The sequence below is a fragment of the Labrus bergylta genome, chromosome 6 (assembly GCF_963930695.1).
Source record: "Labrus bergylta chromosome 6, fLabBer1.1, whole genome shotgun sequence".
NCBI lineage: Eukaryota > Metazoa > Chordata > Actinopteri > Labriformes > Labridae > Labrus > Labrus bergylta.
Window position 1 is genome coordinate 22152358 of NC_089200.1, and position 19320 is coordinate 22171677.

Consider the following 19320-nt stretch of genomic DNA (forward strand, 5'->3'; position numbering starts at 1 on the left):
GAGTTAAGTAAACCAAACTGCAATTGAGTAAAAATGAAAATGTGGGACCATAACGATTTGAAGGAGCAGGTGTAACCGGAAATGACGTGTCTCATCGTTTTACCGTAACCGCAGTGATTACATTTCATTTCGGCGAATTATTTGCAGTTTGACGGCAAGTAATCAAATTTCTCTTTACGCTATTGAATTAGAAACTAGATGGAACTCAAACTGAATATTCAGAAAGTAACAAGCCCTTTGTAGGCGGGCGGAGCTAAGTGACCGAACACGGCGCAATACAGGAAGTAAAAACAAGCGCCCATTCCTTAGAAAATGGGGAGAGGGGGTAAAAATCTTGCACAGTAGGCCTACATGCCACTAGCTCACTGCTAGGTGTGAATAAATGGGAGCGCAGTATCGAGTAGTGTGGTTCTGAAGGAGTCTTGGACCAGCCTCTTCACAGATGTTGGTGCGGTGTCTGCTGCCTCTGCTCTGGGCTCTGTCCGCAGAGGCTGACTTCTTCCAGTTTGACACCATTTCCAATGTTTCCACCTATTATTTTAATTACTTTTATTGCAATATATGGGAGGGAGATTGTCAGCCTAACCAAGACGATGCTACACAGCAAGGTAGGAAACTACAAATATTTAAATATTGGATGCTTTCATAAATACCGGTATGTAATGTATCTAAAGCTGTAGTCACATGTTACAGCCCGCTAGGTAACGCGAACATTGGCGATTTACTGTCCATGTTGCCATATCATTGTTACTCACTGGTTAACACCATAGACTGCATATACCGTCTGTGGTTATTGTAAACCCGACTGGTTGTTTTGCATGTGATCAGTTCCAACCAGGGACATCTGGGCAGGTTTACCTCAGGACTACGTTAGCCTGCTGCACCAGTGGTACTGTAGTCTGGGCCAGTGCTGCGAATCTGGAGACTGCAGGATAACCAACAATATTACAGGTATCATCACACTCCAGCCTGATAGTGTATTCATGTTTTTGTTTTTTTTAATTATGCCATGTTCCTCTGTTAAATCAAACATAGGTAGCTTCTGTAACCTACAAAACCATGATGATCAATGAAATCACTCGTGAAAGAAGACGAATTCACAGAAAACAATTGCTCATGCAGGGGGTTCCAACCATTAATCTACTTATGCATGTATGTAGGAATAGGTCTACTTATGTAGATTAATCTATTTACGATAAATACCATATGGACTAGAGCAGAGCTGCTGCCCTTTTCAGTGGTTTGTAGAGAGGCAATCTGCCATTCATGAGTTTAAAATATAGAATAGAATAGAATTACTTTATTGATCCCAAACTGGGAATTTGTGGTGTTACAGCAGCAGGTTGTCCAAACACACAGTATGAGTAAAAAAACACAATGTTAGCAAATCTAAACACAATATAATATTAAATACAAAGTAAATAAGTACTAAAAGATATCAAAAATAAGAATGTGAACATATACAATCAGGATTTCACTAAGCATTACTAGTCTTAAATAGGAAAGATTAAATATGGAAGATTGAATGTAAATGTGCAAAAACAGAGTCGTAGATGGTTGTAAATTAAATATGAAATATTAAATGTAAATGTGCAAATGAGTTTTATATTTTAATGGTTTTTATTGCTGTTATATGTTACATATCGTAAAATCATTTTCAATATATCTGCCTAAAAGTCAGGTTACTCAGAAAGAATACTGTTAATCTGTTTTTGTGATTCCAAATGTCATATTTCTGCACACGTGCAGGTCTGGCGAGGGACCTCCAGAAGAAGCTCCACGGGCAGCACCTGGCTCAGTCTGTGGTTCAGAAAGCCATCCAGGGTTTTATCAACAACCCAGAATCTAACAAACCATTGACACTCTCCTTCCACGGCTGGTCTGGCACAGGAAAGAACTTTGTGGCACGTATCATTGCAGATAACCTGTACCGTGACGGGGTGAAGAGTGAGTGTGTCCGTCTGTTCATCGCCCCGTTCCACTTCCCACACGCCAGACTGGTGGACACGTACAAGGTAAGACATGCAGAGCCCCAGTTGGCACAGGTTTTATGTTCTGTGCCAGGAATATGCTGGATGTGTTCTTGGGACCCTCTGCTTGCCTAATCAGATGTTTAGTCTGTGTGTTGTAATTTCTCTTAGGGATCACTTTGGGCGCATGATTCAAATCAAACACTGATTCTAAAAATACTGACGTGCATAGCATGGTGTTTGTCTTGCTGGGACACAAGGGCCAACCTGGTCCAATTCAAACACTTTTTACCTATTCACTGCTTCAAATTTGGGGAAAAAGGTTCACACTGACTATTTCACAAGTGAATACAGATTCTAAAGGTTATAGTACACAGTGTCCTCTCTGTATTCAGGGCCAGCTAAGAGAGGCGATCCGCGACATGGTGCTACGCTGTCCTCAGACTCTGTTCATTTTCGACGAGGCTGAGAAGCTCCATCCAGGCCTCATTGATGCCATCAAACCCTACATGGATCACTATGACAACGTAGACGGCGTTAGCTACCGCAGAGCCATCTTCCTCTTCCTCAGGTTGGTTTATATATTAGGAAGGTCCTCTCTGATGAAGCTCATTCAACAACTCATAGTGCATTACACCTTTAACCCAGTTTTAAATGCTCATGTCAATTTTCTGCTGACTGATAGTCTGGTTGATTATAGATATATATTAGATGAAGTAGAAGATGTCAACACTAAGGACATTTACAAACTAACTTGTAAAATAATCACAATGAACATATTAGAATAAAATTGGCATTTGCTATTTGATCAAAACATTTATGTATATGTATTGTTCCTTTAATATTTAAGGGAAAGGTGTCTTTATTGTCAACCAAAATCTGATCATTTGTCAAAAAATACATTCAATATTTCATAAAATACATAACAAACTTCACTACTTTAGACTGTCGACCTTCACTGCAGTGAAGAGGACAATATGGTTAGAAATAAGCCAATCCTGATAACGCAACTGTCAGCCACGACAGAGAATAACAATCATGTTTTTGACACGCATGCTATTCCTGTCTCTTCAGTAATATAGGCGGAGCCACGATCAATGATGTAGCGCTGGACTTCTGGCACTCCGGTCAAAATCGCGAGGACATTGGCATGGAAGACCTGGAGCATCGGCTACGAGCTGAAACTATGGAGTCTCAAGGTATTCTGTAGATGTTATCTTAAAGTCCTCAAGTGGTGGCCAGATGTCAAACTCTCCTCTGTGGTCTTTTTCATTGTTAACTTTGGCTCTTTGCCATTTCAGCCTGGGCAGGAAGTGAATGGTGTTACTCAGAGAGCTACACAACCATTTTCATACGCTGTTGGAGTTGGTGTGAGAGTTCTTCTGCTACTTTAACTGACAGAAGTAGTTAGCTGAAGGCTGTATTCACAGCTGTATTGTATGTGTCTAATATTTTTCTGTATGGTTGTCTTCCCTAGGTGGGTTTGCTCAAAGTGAGCTGATGTCTGGCCACCTGATCGACTTCTTTGTGCCATTCCTGCCTCTTGAGTATCGGCATGTCAAGCTCTGTGCACGAGATGCCTATGCAGCACGAGGTCTGGAGACAGATGAAGCAACCCTGGATGAGGTTGCTAAGGCCATGCTGTACGTTCCCAAAGAGGAGAGACTGTTCTCAGCCCAGGGATGCAAGTCTATACCCCAGAGGATCAACTTCTTCCTCCCCTAGAACAAGACAGACAGACAGAGAGAGGGAGGGAGAGAGAAGCCTGGAGGATCTGCCGGCCCATCTGCATACAGAGCCACTGAGGAGATGTGTCTCATCTGCTCTGCTACACGTAACCCCACCCACCAAAGATGCAACATGTATCTGCCCAGGTCCTCCAGAGAAGGCCAGGAAACAGATTCAGTAGTACAGGAGAGAGCAGCAGAACCCACTCTGCAGACAAAAGAAGTGCCAGAGTGTGTGGTGTGGCTGCTCTTCCTCACCAGCCTGGGTTGAATCCTCACAGAATAAACACAAAGTATTAGAGGACATTAGTGGTTGTGCTGTGTGTCATAGAGGAACACTGAGACATCTTTTCACACTTTTTTATTTTAGGTAAGGCCATACTTCATGTGTCAGTATTTGCATGTCAGACATTGTGTGTCTGTAAGCACTGATTATTAAGACTTAGTTTGTGCCATGTTTTAGCATCTTACTGTACCAGATACATTTTGTGAAGCTGTTTAAATGCACATTTTGTTTTACTATAAGTTGTTCGTGAGGTATAATGGGAATGTGTTGTAAACAGTATGGAGTGTGTAACAGCTAGGAAACATGGTGCTGTGATTACAATGTTACCAAAAAAATGTGTCAAAAGTAATGAATCTATTTGAAAGTTGTCTTTTTTTGTGTGTAAATATGTTGGATACAGTGCTTGTAATTATTTATTTATTTTTGTCTGTAATGCCATTGTTTTCATGTGACCTGAACAGAACCTGACACAGGTCTGGGTATCTTCAACCCTACATAATATAAAATTGTTAATTTGGAGTATATTTAACACATTTCTTTTTTAAATTTCATCGACTTGCATAATTTTTTGTCATTTATCAGTCACCTTCACTTAATCACACATACTGTAGGCATTGGCTGGTCTGCTTTAATGATCTTGACTCTTAAGCTCTGAATCACATTACAGGAAGGTTAAAAGAAGTCAGCTATCGAAATATGGTTGAAAGAAAATAAACATCCAGAGTAAATCAACAAAAGTTGTTTTGTCAGTTTGTTTTTCCAAAAAAAAAAAAATGTTTGCTTAGTAGAGACACTTGGAGAAAAATCTGAAATTCACAGATCTAACTAAATTGATTTATTCATCAATCAACACAAATAGTGGGCTACAATTTGTTTCAATCAAAGAAAAGCCTCATAAGCTTGTTAAGGATATGATGATGGTCTCAGCCCTACACAAGTCTTATCGCTTTGCGTTTAAAAGTGACCGAATCAAGAACATCAACATCCTCAAAACAAAAACTGTTGGATTCAAGAAAGATGCATCTTAACTCAATTAATAGATTTTAGAGCTTTGCTTAAGAGAAAGTATGATTTTAACATTTTTCAAAATAGAGGAGGTTAATTATGGAGGGGGGGGGGGTCATAACTTAAAACACTACTGATAATAGGCTAAAAACTGAGAAAAATCAAGGTAGTATACGCGAAATTATTTAAAGTTGGCTTCAGTTGTATTACTACATTTTACACTGATTTATCCTTGCATATGAATCATCCAGCGCATCACCCTCCCTGGGCGTGTATCAAGCAAACGCGTGGTCTACTGCCATTGGCTAGGGCATCTATTCATCAAGGTTTTCTAACCTCCAATTGGCCGAAAGAGGCAGCGCTTCCTTATTGAGGATCAGAGCCGACGTCCAATCAGATTCAGACATCTGTTCCGAGGCGAGAGGAGATCGGCGGCGGCGGCGGCGTCTTGGAGCTTATCACTGTAACATCACTGTATGAGATACTGGACTGACTATTGTACGTTTTTGGGAGATTCTCCAGACTAATTGTAATTCAGTTATAATAGATTAGTTTTTAGTTTTTATCAACCGTGGTGCTTGTGCTCGGCATGATGACAGCCCTGTCGCTGCTGTTGATGGCCGTGTCGGCCGCATCTGCTCTGGCCGAGTCTGCCGTGTACTGGCGAGAACAATTTGAAGATGGGGGTAAGGTCCTTCACACACAATTATGCTTGTATTATTGACATTATTTTGAATTATTAATACACCATATATAACATATTTTAATCAGTTCAAATGTGGCTGAACCGGTATTTTTTTATGTTGGAAGATTGACGTGTTTTGTGGGGGTGACAGGTTTTAATTTCACCTGCAGTTCTATGTTGTAATGTTTGCTTTAAGCTCATGTTGAGATGCATTTAGTATATATTGGCACCATTCGTCTTTTGACCTCACGCCCCTCTCTCTTCCTCACCGTCCTCTATACCCACAGTCATCATCAAACCCTGACGTCTCCCCATCCCCCAACTGCACCCACCCCTAGTCATTTACTACACCCTTTTTTTTTCTTCTTTTTTTTACCAATCTGCCCTTTTCTTCTCCAGTCTCTCAAATTCCAACCACATAGGGTATTCATATACATCAGCATCACACAGTCCTAATGCACCTGCACTGATGCATCATCAGATAAGCAGCTTGTGAGTGACTTCTAAGCAGCTGAACCTTCTCTTGTTTGTGCAGATGCCTGGAAGAGTCGCTGGATTGAATCCAAGCACAAGTCAGACTACGGCAGGTTTGACTTGACGGCAGGGAAGTTCTATGGAGATGCAGAGAAAGATAAAGGTGAGTGAAAATGTAGGTTTTTTTTCAACCCCTGGCCCTGGATCCATGCAAGATGATGAACACTACCAGTTTAGATCTTGCATTGTCTTGGACTCATCTGATTATTGTTTGATATTTTCTACCCAGATGAGATTACGCTGAATGCCTTTAACTATAAATCTGAAAATATGCCAATATCCCAGCAAAATATAGTTTTGCCCTTGCATATTGATTTACTTGACATCATCCCATAAGGCAGTCCCTTTGCTGTGTCATTTAAATTCACAACTTTATAGAAATTACTTTATATGGAAGAATTATACTTGGAGCTAGATGTCACCATAAGACATATTCACGTCAGCAACTTTTTTCTCTCTTTTTGACACAGGTCTGCAGACGAGCCAGGACGCCCGCTTCTATGCCATGTCATCCCGTTTTGATGACTTCAGTAACCAGGGCCAGCCTCTCGTCATCCAGTTCACTGTGAAGCATGAGCAGAGCATCGACTGCGGTGGAGGCTACATCAAACTGTTCCCCTCCGACCTCAACCAGGAAGAAATGCACGGAGATTCTGTTTACAACATCATGTTTGGTAAGTAGATAGTTTCTGCATCAATCAATCAATTTTTATTTGTATAGCGTCAACTCTTAGCAAGTGTTATCTCGAGACACTTTACAAAAAGCAGGTAGAAGACCTTACTCTTTGTTATATTACAAAAAGCAGGTAAAAATACCTTACTCATTGCTATATTACAAAGACCCGGCCTATCCATCATGAGCACTTTAGCAAAGTAGCAATAGTTGAGAGATATGCTTTGATTGCATTTTTTTTCCTCTTAATGTTTACCAACGTTGAAGAGCTTTTTGGATTTCTTATTTGTTTATGTTTTTGTTCTATAAATTGATAATTGTTCTTACTTAAAGGCTTAATATGCGATTTTGTGATCCAGCAGATGTCTGGATGTCCCTTGAGCACCAGCTTAAAACCAAAACAACTCGCGCTGCATTGTTATGTTAGCATGCTAATGCTAGCGATTTTTATTATGCTCGTATCTTCACACTGCATGTAAATTTACCCAAAATGAGTGTGATCTAAAAACGCTTACGTGACATTCAAATAAGCAGTGAGTACAGTATGTTATTCTTCTTTTGTCTAGTCCCTCAATTAAACAACTTTTATACACGAGGGGAGGAGTCAGCCGGCCGTCCTGGCGATGTAAACAAACTGAAGATAGGACTCAGAAAACATCACAGACAGTGGGACTCGGTGTTACACTCATTGTAGACAGTCATGAGTCACAGAGTGATTTTCAGAGGATATACTTGATTTCTATTATATTTAAATGTGAAAAATCACATATAAAGCCTTTAAACTTCAGTGTATTATAACTTGTCTGATTAATTGCTTGGATTGTTTTTTTGTTTTTTTTCTCTCCTTTTTCAGATGATTCTGAGATATTTTTAAAATCCTTTTCCATGTCTTTGCCCATTTTTTTCTTCTAACCTAGGTAGAAGATTTCACTTTTTCACATTTATTTGACTGCTTGTCTTTTTAGGTCCTGATATCTGTGGCCCTGGCACAAAGAAGGTTCATGTCATCTTCAATTACAAAGGCAAGAATCACCTGATTAACAAAGACATCCGGTGCAAGGTGAGATATCGATACGTGGTAAAAGTGTGATATTCAGTTAGAAGGTTCTTACATTTTTTTCCATATTCCAAGCTTTTTTGTTTTCTTGTCAAATGTATGAATTGGCCCTCAAGATAAAACAAAACAAAACAAAACAACTTGTTATATTGCTGTTGTCTTTTTCTCAATACAAACAAACACTTTGAATGTGTTTCGTATGATAATGAGATGTATGTGAAGCATTAGTGAAGACTACCCAGTTTGAAAGGCTGCTGACATTTATTTTATACCTCACAGGATGATGAGTACACACACTTGTACACACTGATTGTCAACCCCGACAACACTTACGAGGTCAAGATCGATAATAAGAAGGTTGAGTCTGGCAATCTGGAGGATGACTGGGACTTCCTGCCTCCCAAAAAAATTAAGGATCCTGAAGCCAAAAAACCAGAGGACTGGGATGACAGGGAGAATATTCCTGACCCTGAAGATAAGAAAACAGAGGTCAGTCTGCTTAAGTCGCCATGGAAATCTTTTTGTATTATTTTACTTTCACTCAGTTATCTTTTCTTAACATAAACACATCACTTTATGTGTACAGTAAAACTTTCATCTTTTAGAAATGTCATTGATATCCCTTTGTGAAGTAGTAATCTCAAATATTTTTCTTTTTTCAGGACTGGGACAAACCTGAAAACATCCCAGATCCTGATGCCAAGAAGCCTGAGGACTGGGATGATGAGATGGACGGAGAGTGGGAGCCGCCTATGGTCTCCAACCCTGACTATAAGGTGAACAGCAAAGAATCATAGCACTTAATATGTCATGACGAGTCAATGGGATATTTTGAGTTGTTGTTGTGTGGAAATCAGCCCTTAATTAAGTTTTAAAGATGGTATTTCCCCAAAAGTTCCCCACAGTGGAACTTAAAATGTCTGACCACAGCAAGCTCATCACTTAATATTGAAGCAAGAAAGGTGTCTACCCCTTTTTTTTCATACTCTTCTTTGTCAGCGGTTGTAACAGCATTTTTTATTCTCCTGACATTAATCTTTCTACTTACACTTGTTTGTTTTCAACAGGGTGAGTGGAAGCCCAGCGAGATTGTTAATCCTGCTTACAAAGGCAAGTGGATCCACCCTGAGATTGACAACCCAGAGTATACAGCCGACTCAGAGATCTACAAATACGACAGTATTGGGGTCATTGGACTCGACTTGTGGCAAGTAAGAAGATACTGTAGCTGACTATCCTGTTTAGTGCTTTGTACAGACAGGCAAACTAATATATGACCTCCAGAGAAGGAACATTTTCAGGCCATGTTCAGGCTAAATTGTTTGTTTCCTTTTACAATTGGGAGAAATTGAGATGCTGAGGAGATGGAGGAAACATGTTTCATTATGTTGCTGTTCTTTTACTTGATCTGTTTGCATTTAGTGTCTGAAAGATAATACAAATGAATGTTTTATTTTTCATGAAGGTCAAGTCTGGTACCATCTTTGATAACTTCCTAATCACCAACGATCCAACCATGGCAGAAGAAGTAGGCAATGACACATGGGGTAAAACTAAGGTAAGCCAAATACTCTTACCTTCCTCTTCTAACTTTCAAACTTCATGTTGGAATTCATAATACTCATACATTTCAGTTTTTAGATATGTATAAACCAAAATTGAATTACTGTGTTTGTCTTATTCAAATTTAATTATCCATAAATGCCTTCTTCTAGAAATGAACATTTATGTTAAAGGGGGTTTGTCACTTTTTAAAAATGTTGTTTTCTTCTTGTCGTCCCCAGGTGGCAGAGAAGAAGATGAAGGAAAGCCAAGAAGAGGATGAGAGGAAGAAACGGGAGGAGGATGACAAATCGAGGAGAGAGGAGGCAAAGGAAGAAGACGAGGAGGAAGAAGAGAAAGATGAGGAGGAGGAGGAGGAGGAAGAAGATGAAGAAGAGGAGGAGGGCATGGAGCAGGAGGAGGAAGAGGAGGACGATGAAGGCACAGACTCTAAACTTAAGGATGAGTTATAAACTCTATGCAGGAACTCCTCAGATAATAACCTTTCTGTCTTTGTCAATGAGCCATTGGAACAACTGCAGACTGAGATGATGGACCCTTGTGACTGACACCCAGGGGTGGGGTTGGGGTGGATTGGGTTTTTTATCTGTGCGTTTGTTTACAAAGCAAGGGAGTAGGTGAAAAGTGGCAATAATTGTTCTTTCCCTATTTCCACTGTGCTACTACTACTACTATTATTATTATTATTATTATTATTATTATTATTATTATTAATAATAAAATTACTATTATCATCAAATGAGGACTAGTGATGGAAAAAAATGTCAAAACGCATGTCAGTGCAGGAAAGCTAAATTGCTCTGCAGTTTATACCCTTAGACTGTATATTCGAATGGACAGTGTGCTTCAGCTTTCTCCCGTTGAACAGGATGAAGCCAAAATATCCCTGTGATTGACTCCAACATTTAGCTAATTTGTCATTACTGTGTTATATTCACAATTCTTCCTAAGTCTATTTTTTTTTTTTTTTTTTTTTAAGTGACAGCACTGCTGTGCAGTAGAGTTCGTCTGGAAGGGCCACGGCGTTGACGCCATGCCTCTTCGGCTAACAAAAACACATTTTTAACTTACCGATAAAACGGCAAAAATCCCTTCGGTGGGTACAGTCCACTGCAGAACCGATTATTGTGTCGTTTTAAAGCAGACACTCCCAGTAATGGTGTTCAGGGACTCTTGTGTTGGTGTGCGTCACATTTATCCTCCCCATTTTTTGCAGTATTCTGCTAATTTGGTGCACGTCACAGCAGAAGCCGCATTGGTCAACAATGCTGTCAGTCATGGCATTTCATACTGTTTTATAGCTTCAAATAACTAATTAACAAAGAAAAATGACTTGGACTCAAAATAGAGTCATAATTATTATGACGAAACTGGGTCGGAGGTGAATGTATCTGATGGGCTTTTCAATTTTAAAGTTTGACCCATGTCCTATTGGTTAACATAGAGGAAGCAGGGTTTATAACCTATAATGCTGCCAGTCAGCAGGGGGAGCTCTAAATCTTCTGGCTTCACTTTAGGCAAGGCTGTCCATTCCTAATACAGTATGTTTATACCCAACAAAATCTGTAAATTGCCGTATTTGTCCTGCAAAATCTGGGTTTTATGAAGATAGTTTTGATGACATGAAAAGCTTTGTTTAGTATGTGGATGATAGCTTGAAAATGTTTTGTTTACCTCATGTGTTTACTTTGTGTCATTAACTTGTGTTGTTATTCGTTTTTGCAGTCAGTCTGTCTCATTGCACCTGTAAAAGCTTCATCACTCTAAGGATTCAACATGGTATACCATCATTATGCAGGATATTTTGCCTACTCTTTTTTTAAGATTCAAACAAGGGTGACAATAGTGCATCAGAACTGACTCCATGTATTTAACAACCTATTGATAAAAAGCTGTTGTGCATAGAATTGTAATATGTGGTGCTTCAAGATGAAATACCATACATAGTTTTTTACTGTATAGTTAACACTTTTACACTTCAATGCACTTACTGTGGTCTTCTTCTTGTGTGTCTAAATAAACTGCTCAAACTCAAATGTACGTGCACAGTGCTCCATTAGCAAGATATCACCTGTTCATATGGTTCCCATTCACTTTGTTTACTCATTGATTATGTGTATATGTTTCTAATATCCTATGACAGTATCACGGCGGTACCCGACAAATTGTCCCAAACAGTGTCCCAAATATGTTCTGAAAGATGGTCCTTTTTTAAAAGACACATTTTGTACTAATGGTTATAAATGAAGTGGGGAAAATGTCATGTTGCTGTATAAAAAAAATAAAGGCAGATGTGTCCAAAAAGCAGAAGAAAAATATCAAAAGTTACCCTGTTTGATTTGTTTGTATGCAGATTTATTTTCACTGACTGGCTTTCCGTAGAAAACATAATTTTATATTTTTTTGTTGCATTATGTTTTTTCTTTCTCATTCTACTGACAGTTATTTTGCACAAGTGAAGGGCAATTTCTGTGTGTATTAGCAAACCTTTTTTCTAAAAGTTGTTCTTTGTTTCCATGTTCATGTCCTATTTTATACCTTTACTCCAACACAGTTCAGATAAGAAAATAAAAATTCTCCACTGTATTTATCTGACAGTTTTCGTGATGGGACTACTTTGTAGATTCTGATTTAATGTGCAGAATGAATAACCTGATAAAAAATCTGCAGATTAAACATCATAAAATACTGTTAAGTAACTGCTAGAGCTTCAAATAAAAGCATTTGTTATAAATAATTTAATGGTATTTCTTTGACCTATGAGAGCCTGAGTTGAAAGGAGGTGTCTGGCCAATTGCTGAGACTGTGTGCAGGAATGATGTTTTTAGTAGCCAATAAAATTCAGAAAACATGGTTGTGCTGCTTCTAGCAATACTTCAGGGTGATTTCTTTATCCACACACACAGGAGATTCATTTAAAGTACAAGTGGTTTCAGAAAAAGGGAAATTAATAAGGGGATATTTATATCAAGATAGGCTATGGGTCGTGAATGATTTGAAGTAAACAGACAATGTTTACCATGAATGTAAAACGATACATTGAGCACCCCCATGGAATGGAATGATCCTTGTGTTCAACTAAGAGATCGGCCGGTGACTGAAGCTCTGAAGAATGAATCGTTAAAGATTTGGGGTCAACCCTAGAAGTGTTAGTAAGCTTCATTATGAAATGTTAAAGTAACACATTTTTCCTGAGGTAAATGCTGATGTTCATGAATGAAATAATTGGATTTACTGCTCTTCATAATGTCCTTGTAACACTGTGAGTTTTGCTCGATTTTAACTCAATTTTCTGAGCATTTGGTTAATGAAGAGCCCATTCTTTGTTCAACACAATAGTCAATGTTTGCACATAACCTGTGAGTCAGCAGAGAACCAGCCCATCTGTAAGAGATGATGACTGAAAAAGAGATCCTGCTCAGTCTGCTTATCTCCTCTGCTTCACGATGTGGTTGTGTGATCCTTTTCTGCTGTTTGATTTGAAAGGATTGCTCCTTTTTATTTTTGGGGTTCTCCTTATGATGTATTTGCTGAGCAAAAAGGATCCACCCAACTTTCCTAGAGGACCTCCATCTCTACCTCTTCTGGGAAACGTTTTCAGCATTGAATCTAAACAGCCTCACATTTACCTTACCAAGGTAAGACGACATATTATCTTTTCCTATTATTCAGCAAGTTTTTATGATTCTGGAAATTCTATAGAGTTTTTAGCAAAACAAAAGTTTGGTTCAGTAATACTTCACCTACTTAAGTACTTCAGAATCATTCTCAAAGAAAATTATTGAGAACATCATGAGGCTTTGCTCCAACAGAAAAAAAAGTTTTTGTTTTTTTAAATAGCCTAAAACCTAAACGACGAAGGTCATAAATATGCATCTTATCAAAGTCACATGTTTGACCACATGCCTCTCATTCTCTGCTTCTCATTCACAGCTCGCTGATGTTTATGGACATGTTTTCTGCATACGTCTTGGTAGACACAAAACTGTGTTTGTGTCAGGCTGGAAAATGGTGAAAGAAGCCATAGTAACACAGGCTGAGAACTTTGTGGAGCGACCTTACAGCCCGATGGTGACAAGAATTTATTCAGGGAACTCGGGTGAGTCATAAAAAAAGCATTCAAATGCAAAGCATTTATATTGAAGTATTTAACCTGTATGAATAATCTCATGTGATTTTGCTTCTGTCTCAGCTGGTCTTTTCTTCAGTAATGGGAGTGTGTGGAGGACACAGCGGCGTTTTGCAATGGCTATATTACGTACCTATGGTCATGCCAAGAGCTCAATGGAGCAGAGAATCTGCGAGGAGAGTTGTTATCTGCAGGAGTCGATGGAGAAGGAGAAAGGTTTGAAAAGCACCAAAACAGAGGAGAAGAAACAAAAAAATGGAACAATTAAAATCACAAAGTTTACTAACTGAATATATGTCCATTTGTTCAGGTGTGCCTTTTGATCCTGTGCCTCTATTAAATTACGCGGTGGCCAACATCATCTGCCAGATTGTGTTTGGGAGACGCTTTGACTACACTGACAGAAACTTCCAGAACATGCTGAACAATCTGACGGAGATGGCCTATCTAGAGGGCTCCATCTGGGCTCTCGTAAGATCCAGAGAAGTTTGGGCAAAACTGTCAATCTTTCATAGCTAAACCCTACACTTTTGGTTTAATTGTTTTACACATGCCAACAGGAGTGTTACAATGTTAAATAATTAAATTCAATCATAATGAGGACTTTTTACAAGTCCTCATCATAATGTGGTTATTTCAGCATCTTTTTAGTCTGTTTATTGTCATTAAATCTCAGTAAAAATCTGTTTATTTTGGGTTGATAGCTCTTTAGTAAAGATTTCAGCCGACTTTTTGTGACTTGTTAGATACAGTTAAACTGGCACTCAGTGGAGACAGATGGACTCAAAACAAAACGCCATCAGAGAAATCCTGGTACTGATCCTAGCTGACAGGTCATCAGACTGGGACCTGGTACTGATCCTGGCAGGTCATCAGACTGGGACCTGGTACTGATCCTAGCTAACAGGTCATTGAACTGGGACCTGGTACTGATCCTGGCTAACAGGTCATCAAACTGGGACCTGGTACTGATCCTAGCTAACAGGTCATTGAACTGGGACCTGGTACTGATCTTAGCTAACAGGTCATCAGACTGGGACCTGGTACTGATCCTAGATAACAGGTCATTGAACTGGGACCTGGTACTGATCCTAGCTAACAGGTCATCGAACTGGGACCTGGTACTGATCTTAGCTAACAGGTCATTGAACTGGGACCTGGTACTGATCCTAGCTAACAGGTCATCGAACTGGGACCTGGTACTGATCTTAGCTAACAGGTCATCAGACTGGGACCTGGTACTGATCCTAGCTAACAGGTCATTGAACTGGGACCTGGTACTGATCTTAGCTAACAGGTCATCAGACTGGGACCTGGTACTGATCCTAGCTAACAGGTCATTGAACTGGGACCTGGTACTGATCTTAGCTAACAGGTCATCAGACTGGGACCTGGTACTGATCCTAGCTAACAGGTCATTGAACTGGGACCTGGTACTGATCCTGTAGCTGACAGGCCATCAGACTGGGACCTGGTACTGATCCTAGCTGACAGGTCATCAAACTGGGACCTGGTACTGATCCTGTAGCTGACAGGTCATCAGACTGGGACCTGGTACTGATCCTAGCTAACAGGTCATTGAACTGGGACCTGGTACTGATCCTGTAGCTGACAGGTCATCAGACTGGGACCTGGTACTGATCCTAGCTGACAGGTCATCAAACTGGGACCTGGTACTGATCCTGTAGCTGACAGGTCATCAGACTGGGACCTGGTACTGATCCTAGCTGACAGGTCATCAAACTGGGACCTGGTACTGATCCTAGCTGACAGGTCATCAGACTGGGACCTGGTACTGATTTTAGCTAACAGGTCATCAGACTGGGACCTGGTACTGATCCTAGCTGACAGGTCATCAAACTGGGACCTGGTACTGATCCTGGCTGACAGGTCATCAGACTGGGACCTGGTACTGATCCTGGCTGACAGGTCATCAAACTGGGACCTGGTACTGATCCTGGCTAACAGGTCATCAGACTGGGACCTGGTACTGATCCTGGCTGACAGGTCATCAGACTGGGACCTGGTACTGATCCTGGCTAACAGGTCATCAGACTGGGACCTGGTACTGATCCTGGCTGACAGGTCATCAGACTGGGACCTGGTACTGATCCTGGCTAACAGGTCATCAGACTGGGACCTGCTCAGCCTCAAGTAGCCGTAAGCAGCAGGAAAGTTCATCCAGACACATTTTGTGAAGGAGAGAGATTAACTAGCAGAGAGAGAGAACATGAAATAACATGAACTTGCACATCAGTGTATTCATTCTACCAATAGGCTATATAATTTATCTCGCAAAATTAACACTAGACAAATATTCTCTTTGTTTTCTGTTTGAAACCGCCTGAAAACTAACTTGATTTGAATTTCCTGTGGACAAAATACTTCAGTTTTCTCAAGTAAAAAAACGCAGACTTGTTTCCTACGACAAAACAATTTCAGTGTAAGAGATCTGAAAAATAACAGCACGTTTCCAATCCAAACAGCTTTATGATGCATTCCCAGTGCTGATGAAACACCTGCCAGGGCCGCACAATGACATCTTCAGCAACTACAAATGTTTGGAGGCAGCTATCCAAGTCGAGGTTGAGAGACACAAGTTGGATCTGGACCCCAGCAACCCACGAGACTACATAGATTCCTTTCTGATAGAGAAAGTAGGAACTTCACAAAGACAATCAATTTACTATATAACAGAAATCAATTATCTGAGCAATAAAATCCGATGATGTAATTTTCCCTTTGCCCGACAGCACAACAGAAATGGCGAGCTGGGTTTTGATGATGGTAACCTGGTTTTATGTTGTCTGGATCTGTTTCTGGCTGGAAGTGAAACCACTTCAAAAACGTTGCAGTGGGGCCTCGTCTACTTGATCAACAACCATCATATTCAGGGTAAATGCTATGATTAGCAACAGAACAGCTAAGAGATTAGAAAGAAAGGATCTCTCAAAATAATCAATGTCAAATCTTTTATTTCAGTCAAAGTCCAGGCAGAAATAGATGCCGTGATCGGAACGACTCGCCAGCCCACCATGGCCGACAAACACAACATGCCCTACACGGACGCTGTGATCCACGAAATCCAGAGGATGGGAAATGTAGTTCCTTTAAATGGACTCAGAAAGGCCACCAAAGATACAATGCTGGGAGGTTTCTTGATACCAAAGGTCATCAACTTATGATCTAAAGTCTAATGAAGATCAATATAGACATTTATAGAGATTCTTAATTAACTAGTGTTCAAAAAAACACAATAAAATCAAACCAGTATGATTTTTGCCTTTTGTCTGACCTGCCTTGTTCTCATGTTCCAGTTTGATTCACTGATGTTTTTGCAACTTTATAAAAAAAATGTTTTAATTAATTGATAAATGCCTGTTGGTGTTTGCAGGGAACCTCCGTGATGCCCAACCTGACCTCTGTATTATTTGATAAGAATGAATGGGAAACTCCTGACACCTTTAACCCTCAACACTTCCTGGATGCTGATGGAAAGTTTGTGAGGAGGGAAGCATTTTTACCTTTTTCTGCAGGTAACTTCCCCACCTTTCTGATAATTCTATCCGATCATCCATTGAAACAAATCCAGTTTTGAACATTTAAAGCACAAACATTAAACTCCTTAGGGTTTCAGAAACATGTGTTTTACTGTGTAAATATGTGGAGAATATTTTTAGTGTTTCTATGTCTTTTGTTTCTTTAGGAAAGCGTGCATGTCTGGGCGAAGGTCTGGCAAAAACAGAGCTGTTCCTGTTTTTTGTCAGTTTGTTTCAGAAGTTTGATTTTTCGACCTTGGATGGAGTTGAGCTGAAAACGGAAGGAATCACTGGAGCTACACGCACGCCTTTTCCCTTTAAGATCTACGCAAAAGTCCGCTGAACCCTGAAACCAGTAAACTTCAGACTGAGTACTGCAGATTATTATAAACATTTTACACAACACAATCTCCTTACATGTTTAGACGTTGTGTACAATGTAAATAGTGATGAATTTCAAAATATTTAAAGCCAAGATGTAATTGAAATAGTACTAAGACAAAATATCAATTGTCGAAATTTAGAAATTAATTGTTTTTGGAAAATTATAATCATATTTTGAATGTTATGGTAGCAACACATTTCAAAAGAATATGGGTTAGGGGCAACAAAAGACTAAAGATAATTTAAAGCACACCTGATGAAACATCTCACAGGTAATGAGAGGTCACATACTTTATATTGAGTAAAAAGAGGCAATAATCTCATTGTGTGCAGATGACATTGTTCTATACCTGACCAACCCAGAAAGGTCAGTTGCTGTTAGCTTTAGATCTCATTACCAACTTTGGAGCACTATCAGGCTATAAAAAACTTCACCAAATCTAATGCCTCTCTTACTAAATTCCCCAATCTCTACTAAACTTAAACCCTCACCTGGGTGCGAGTGGTTTTTAATATCTGGGTGTGAAAGTCTCTTTTAAACTGAAGGACTTATTTTATATAAACTACACCCCACTACTCTGGGGTAGTAGGGAACATTTGATCTGACGATATACCCAGCAGAGCCATTTGTGCTTTGCCTTATGCAGAGAAAAACAACGTGACTGAAGGCAAGACTTTAATTTGTTTTAAATGTTGTATTTGGCTTGACTTTGCTTTGGCTGTTATTATCATTTCTTAATTCTTAAAATAATTTTAGTATTTTGGATGCAGACCTCTGAGATAAATGCAGCAAAATGATGAAGTGTCAACAGCTGAGCACACACACATCATCTCTTATTAATGCAAGACCAGTTTGCATCGCTTATGACCTACACCACCGTGTTTAAGGTGCTGAATTAAAAAAAAAAAGCAAATAAACAAGTTCTGATTTAAACATTTCAGGAGATAATAGTGTCCCTGTTTCTATTTGTTTCTCGCTGTGTTGAAATTGCTGTATTATTGTAAAAATAACTTGTTTTAAATTGAAATTGGTTCAATATGCAATTTATCAGGTGTTATGTCATTTCCAGTGATGAAATACTTCTATGTAATATACCAGTTAAGTGTGAGATGTTTCGTAACAGAGGGACAATTGTGGATTAGAATGTTAATGATGATAATGATATTGATGATGAAGCTGTTGTTAATGAGGATTTTTTTAAATAACTATTATATACACCTTGATCAATAGCTCTGAGCACCACCTGTTCTGTGTGGACTTTAAGTTCTTTGTTGGCACTTACTGACAACATTTCCTCCTTTCTAGATCTTTGCTTGTGTTTTACTTACTCTGATGTTTGGACAAAATCTTCTGCCAAATTAATTGATGAATAAATATGAATAGGGATATAACGATTCACTCAACTCACGATACGATACTATCACAATTTACTTTACAAAATGAGGAAATGATTAGGGGCTGGAAACCGATTTGTCAGTATGTTTTGGCCTCTTAATGGGTTTTTTTTTCTCACGGGGTAGGTGATTGGAGCTTCATCGTAGTGTCGATTAAATACTGCATCATGTTGGTTGTGCAATTTGTGTAGTACCCCGTCTTCTTGCAATACTTGCACCCACTTTTGTCTTGTCTGTTATCTTCTCACCTCTTTCATTTTCTGTCTTGGGGAAGCCAAAATGCTTCCACACCTCCGATTTAAAAGAACGATATTATAGCGATTCCTTTGTTCAGAGGACCTATATGAACCTTGACACCTTTGAATCGATTCAT

The 19320-nt window shown here is 39.4% G+C and overlaps 3 protein-coding genes across 3 annotated transcripts; all 3 read left to right on the plus strand.

The window, feature by feature from the left end:
• The first annotated feature begins 116 nt into the window (after nt 1-116).
• tor3a (torsin family 3, member A) lies at nt 117-4720 on the plus strand. Its single transcript, XM_020631905.2, has 6 exons — nt 117-608; nt 829-951; nt 1750-2015; nt 2366-2541; nt 3045-3169; nt 3448-4720. Exons 1-6 carry the CDS (start codon nt 443-445, stop codon nt 3693-3695), a joined length of 1104 nt encoding a protein of 367 aa, XP_020487561.1. The 5' UTR covers nt 117-442; the 3' UTR covers nt 3696-4720.
• Nucleotides 4721-5395: 675 nt separating this feature from the next.
• calr (calreticulin) lies at nt 5396-12237 on the plus strand. Its single transcript, XM_020631851.3, has 9 exons — nt 5396-5674; nt 6209-6310; nt 6678-6881; nt 7846-7940; nt 8217-8426; nt 8600-8713; nt 9005-9148; nt 9403-9495; nt 9722-12237. The coding sequence occupies exons 1-9, from the start codon at nt 5578-5580 to the stop codon at nt 9950-9952; spliced, it is 1290 nt and encodes a 429-aa protein (XP_020487507.1). The 5' UTR covers nt 5396-5577; the 3' UTR covers nt 9953-12237.
• Nucleotides 12238-12912: 675 nt separating this feature from the next.
• LOC109982564 (cytochrome P450 2J2-like) lies at nt 12913-19244 on the plus strand. Its single transcript, XM_020631856.2, has 9 exons — nt 12913-13138; nt 13434-13599; nt 13693-13845; nt 13940-14100; nt 16116-16286; nt 16383-16524; nt 16612-16799; nt 17024-17165; nt 17336-19244. The coding sequence occupies exons 1-9, from the start codon at nt 12947-12949 to the stop codon at nt 17509-17511; spliced, it is 1491 nt and encodes a 496-aa protein (XP_020487512.1). The 5' UTR covers nt 12913-12946; the 3' UTR covers nt 17512-19244.
• Nucleotides 19245-19320: the final 76 nt, after the last annotated feature.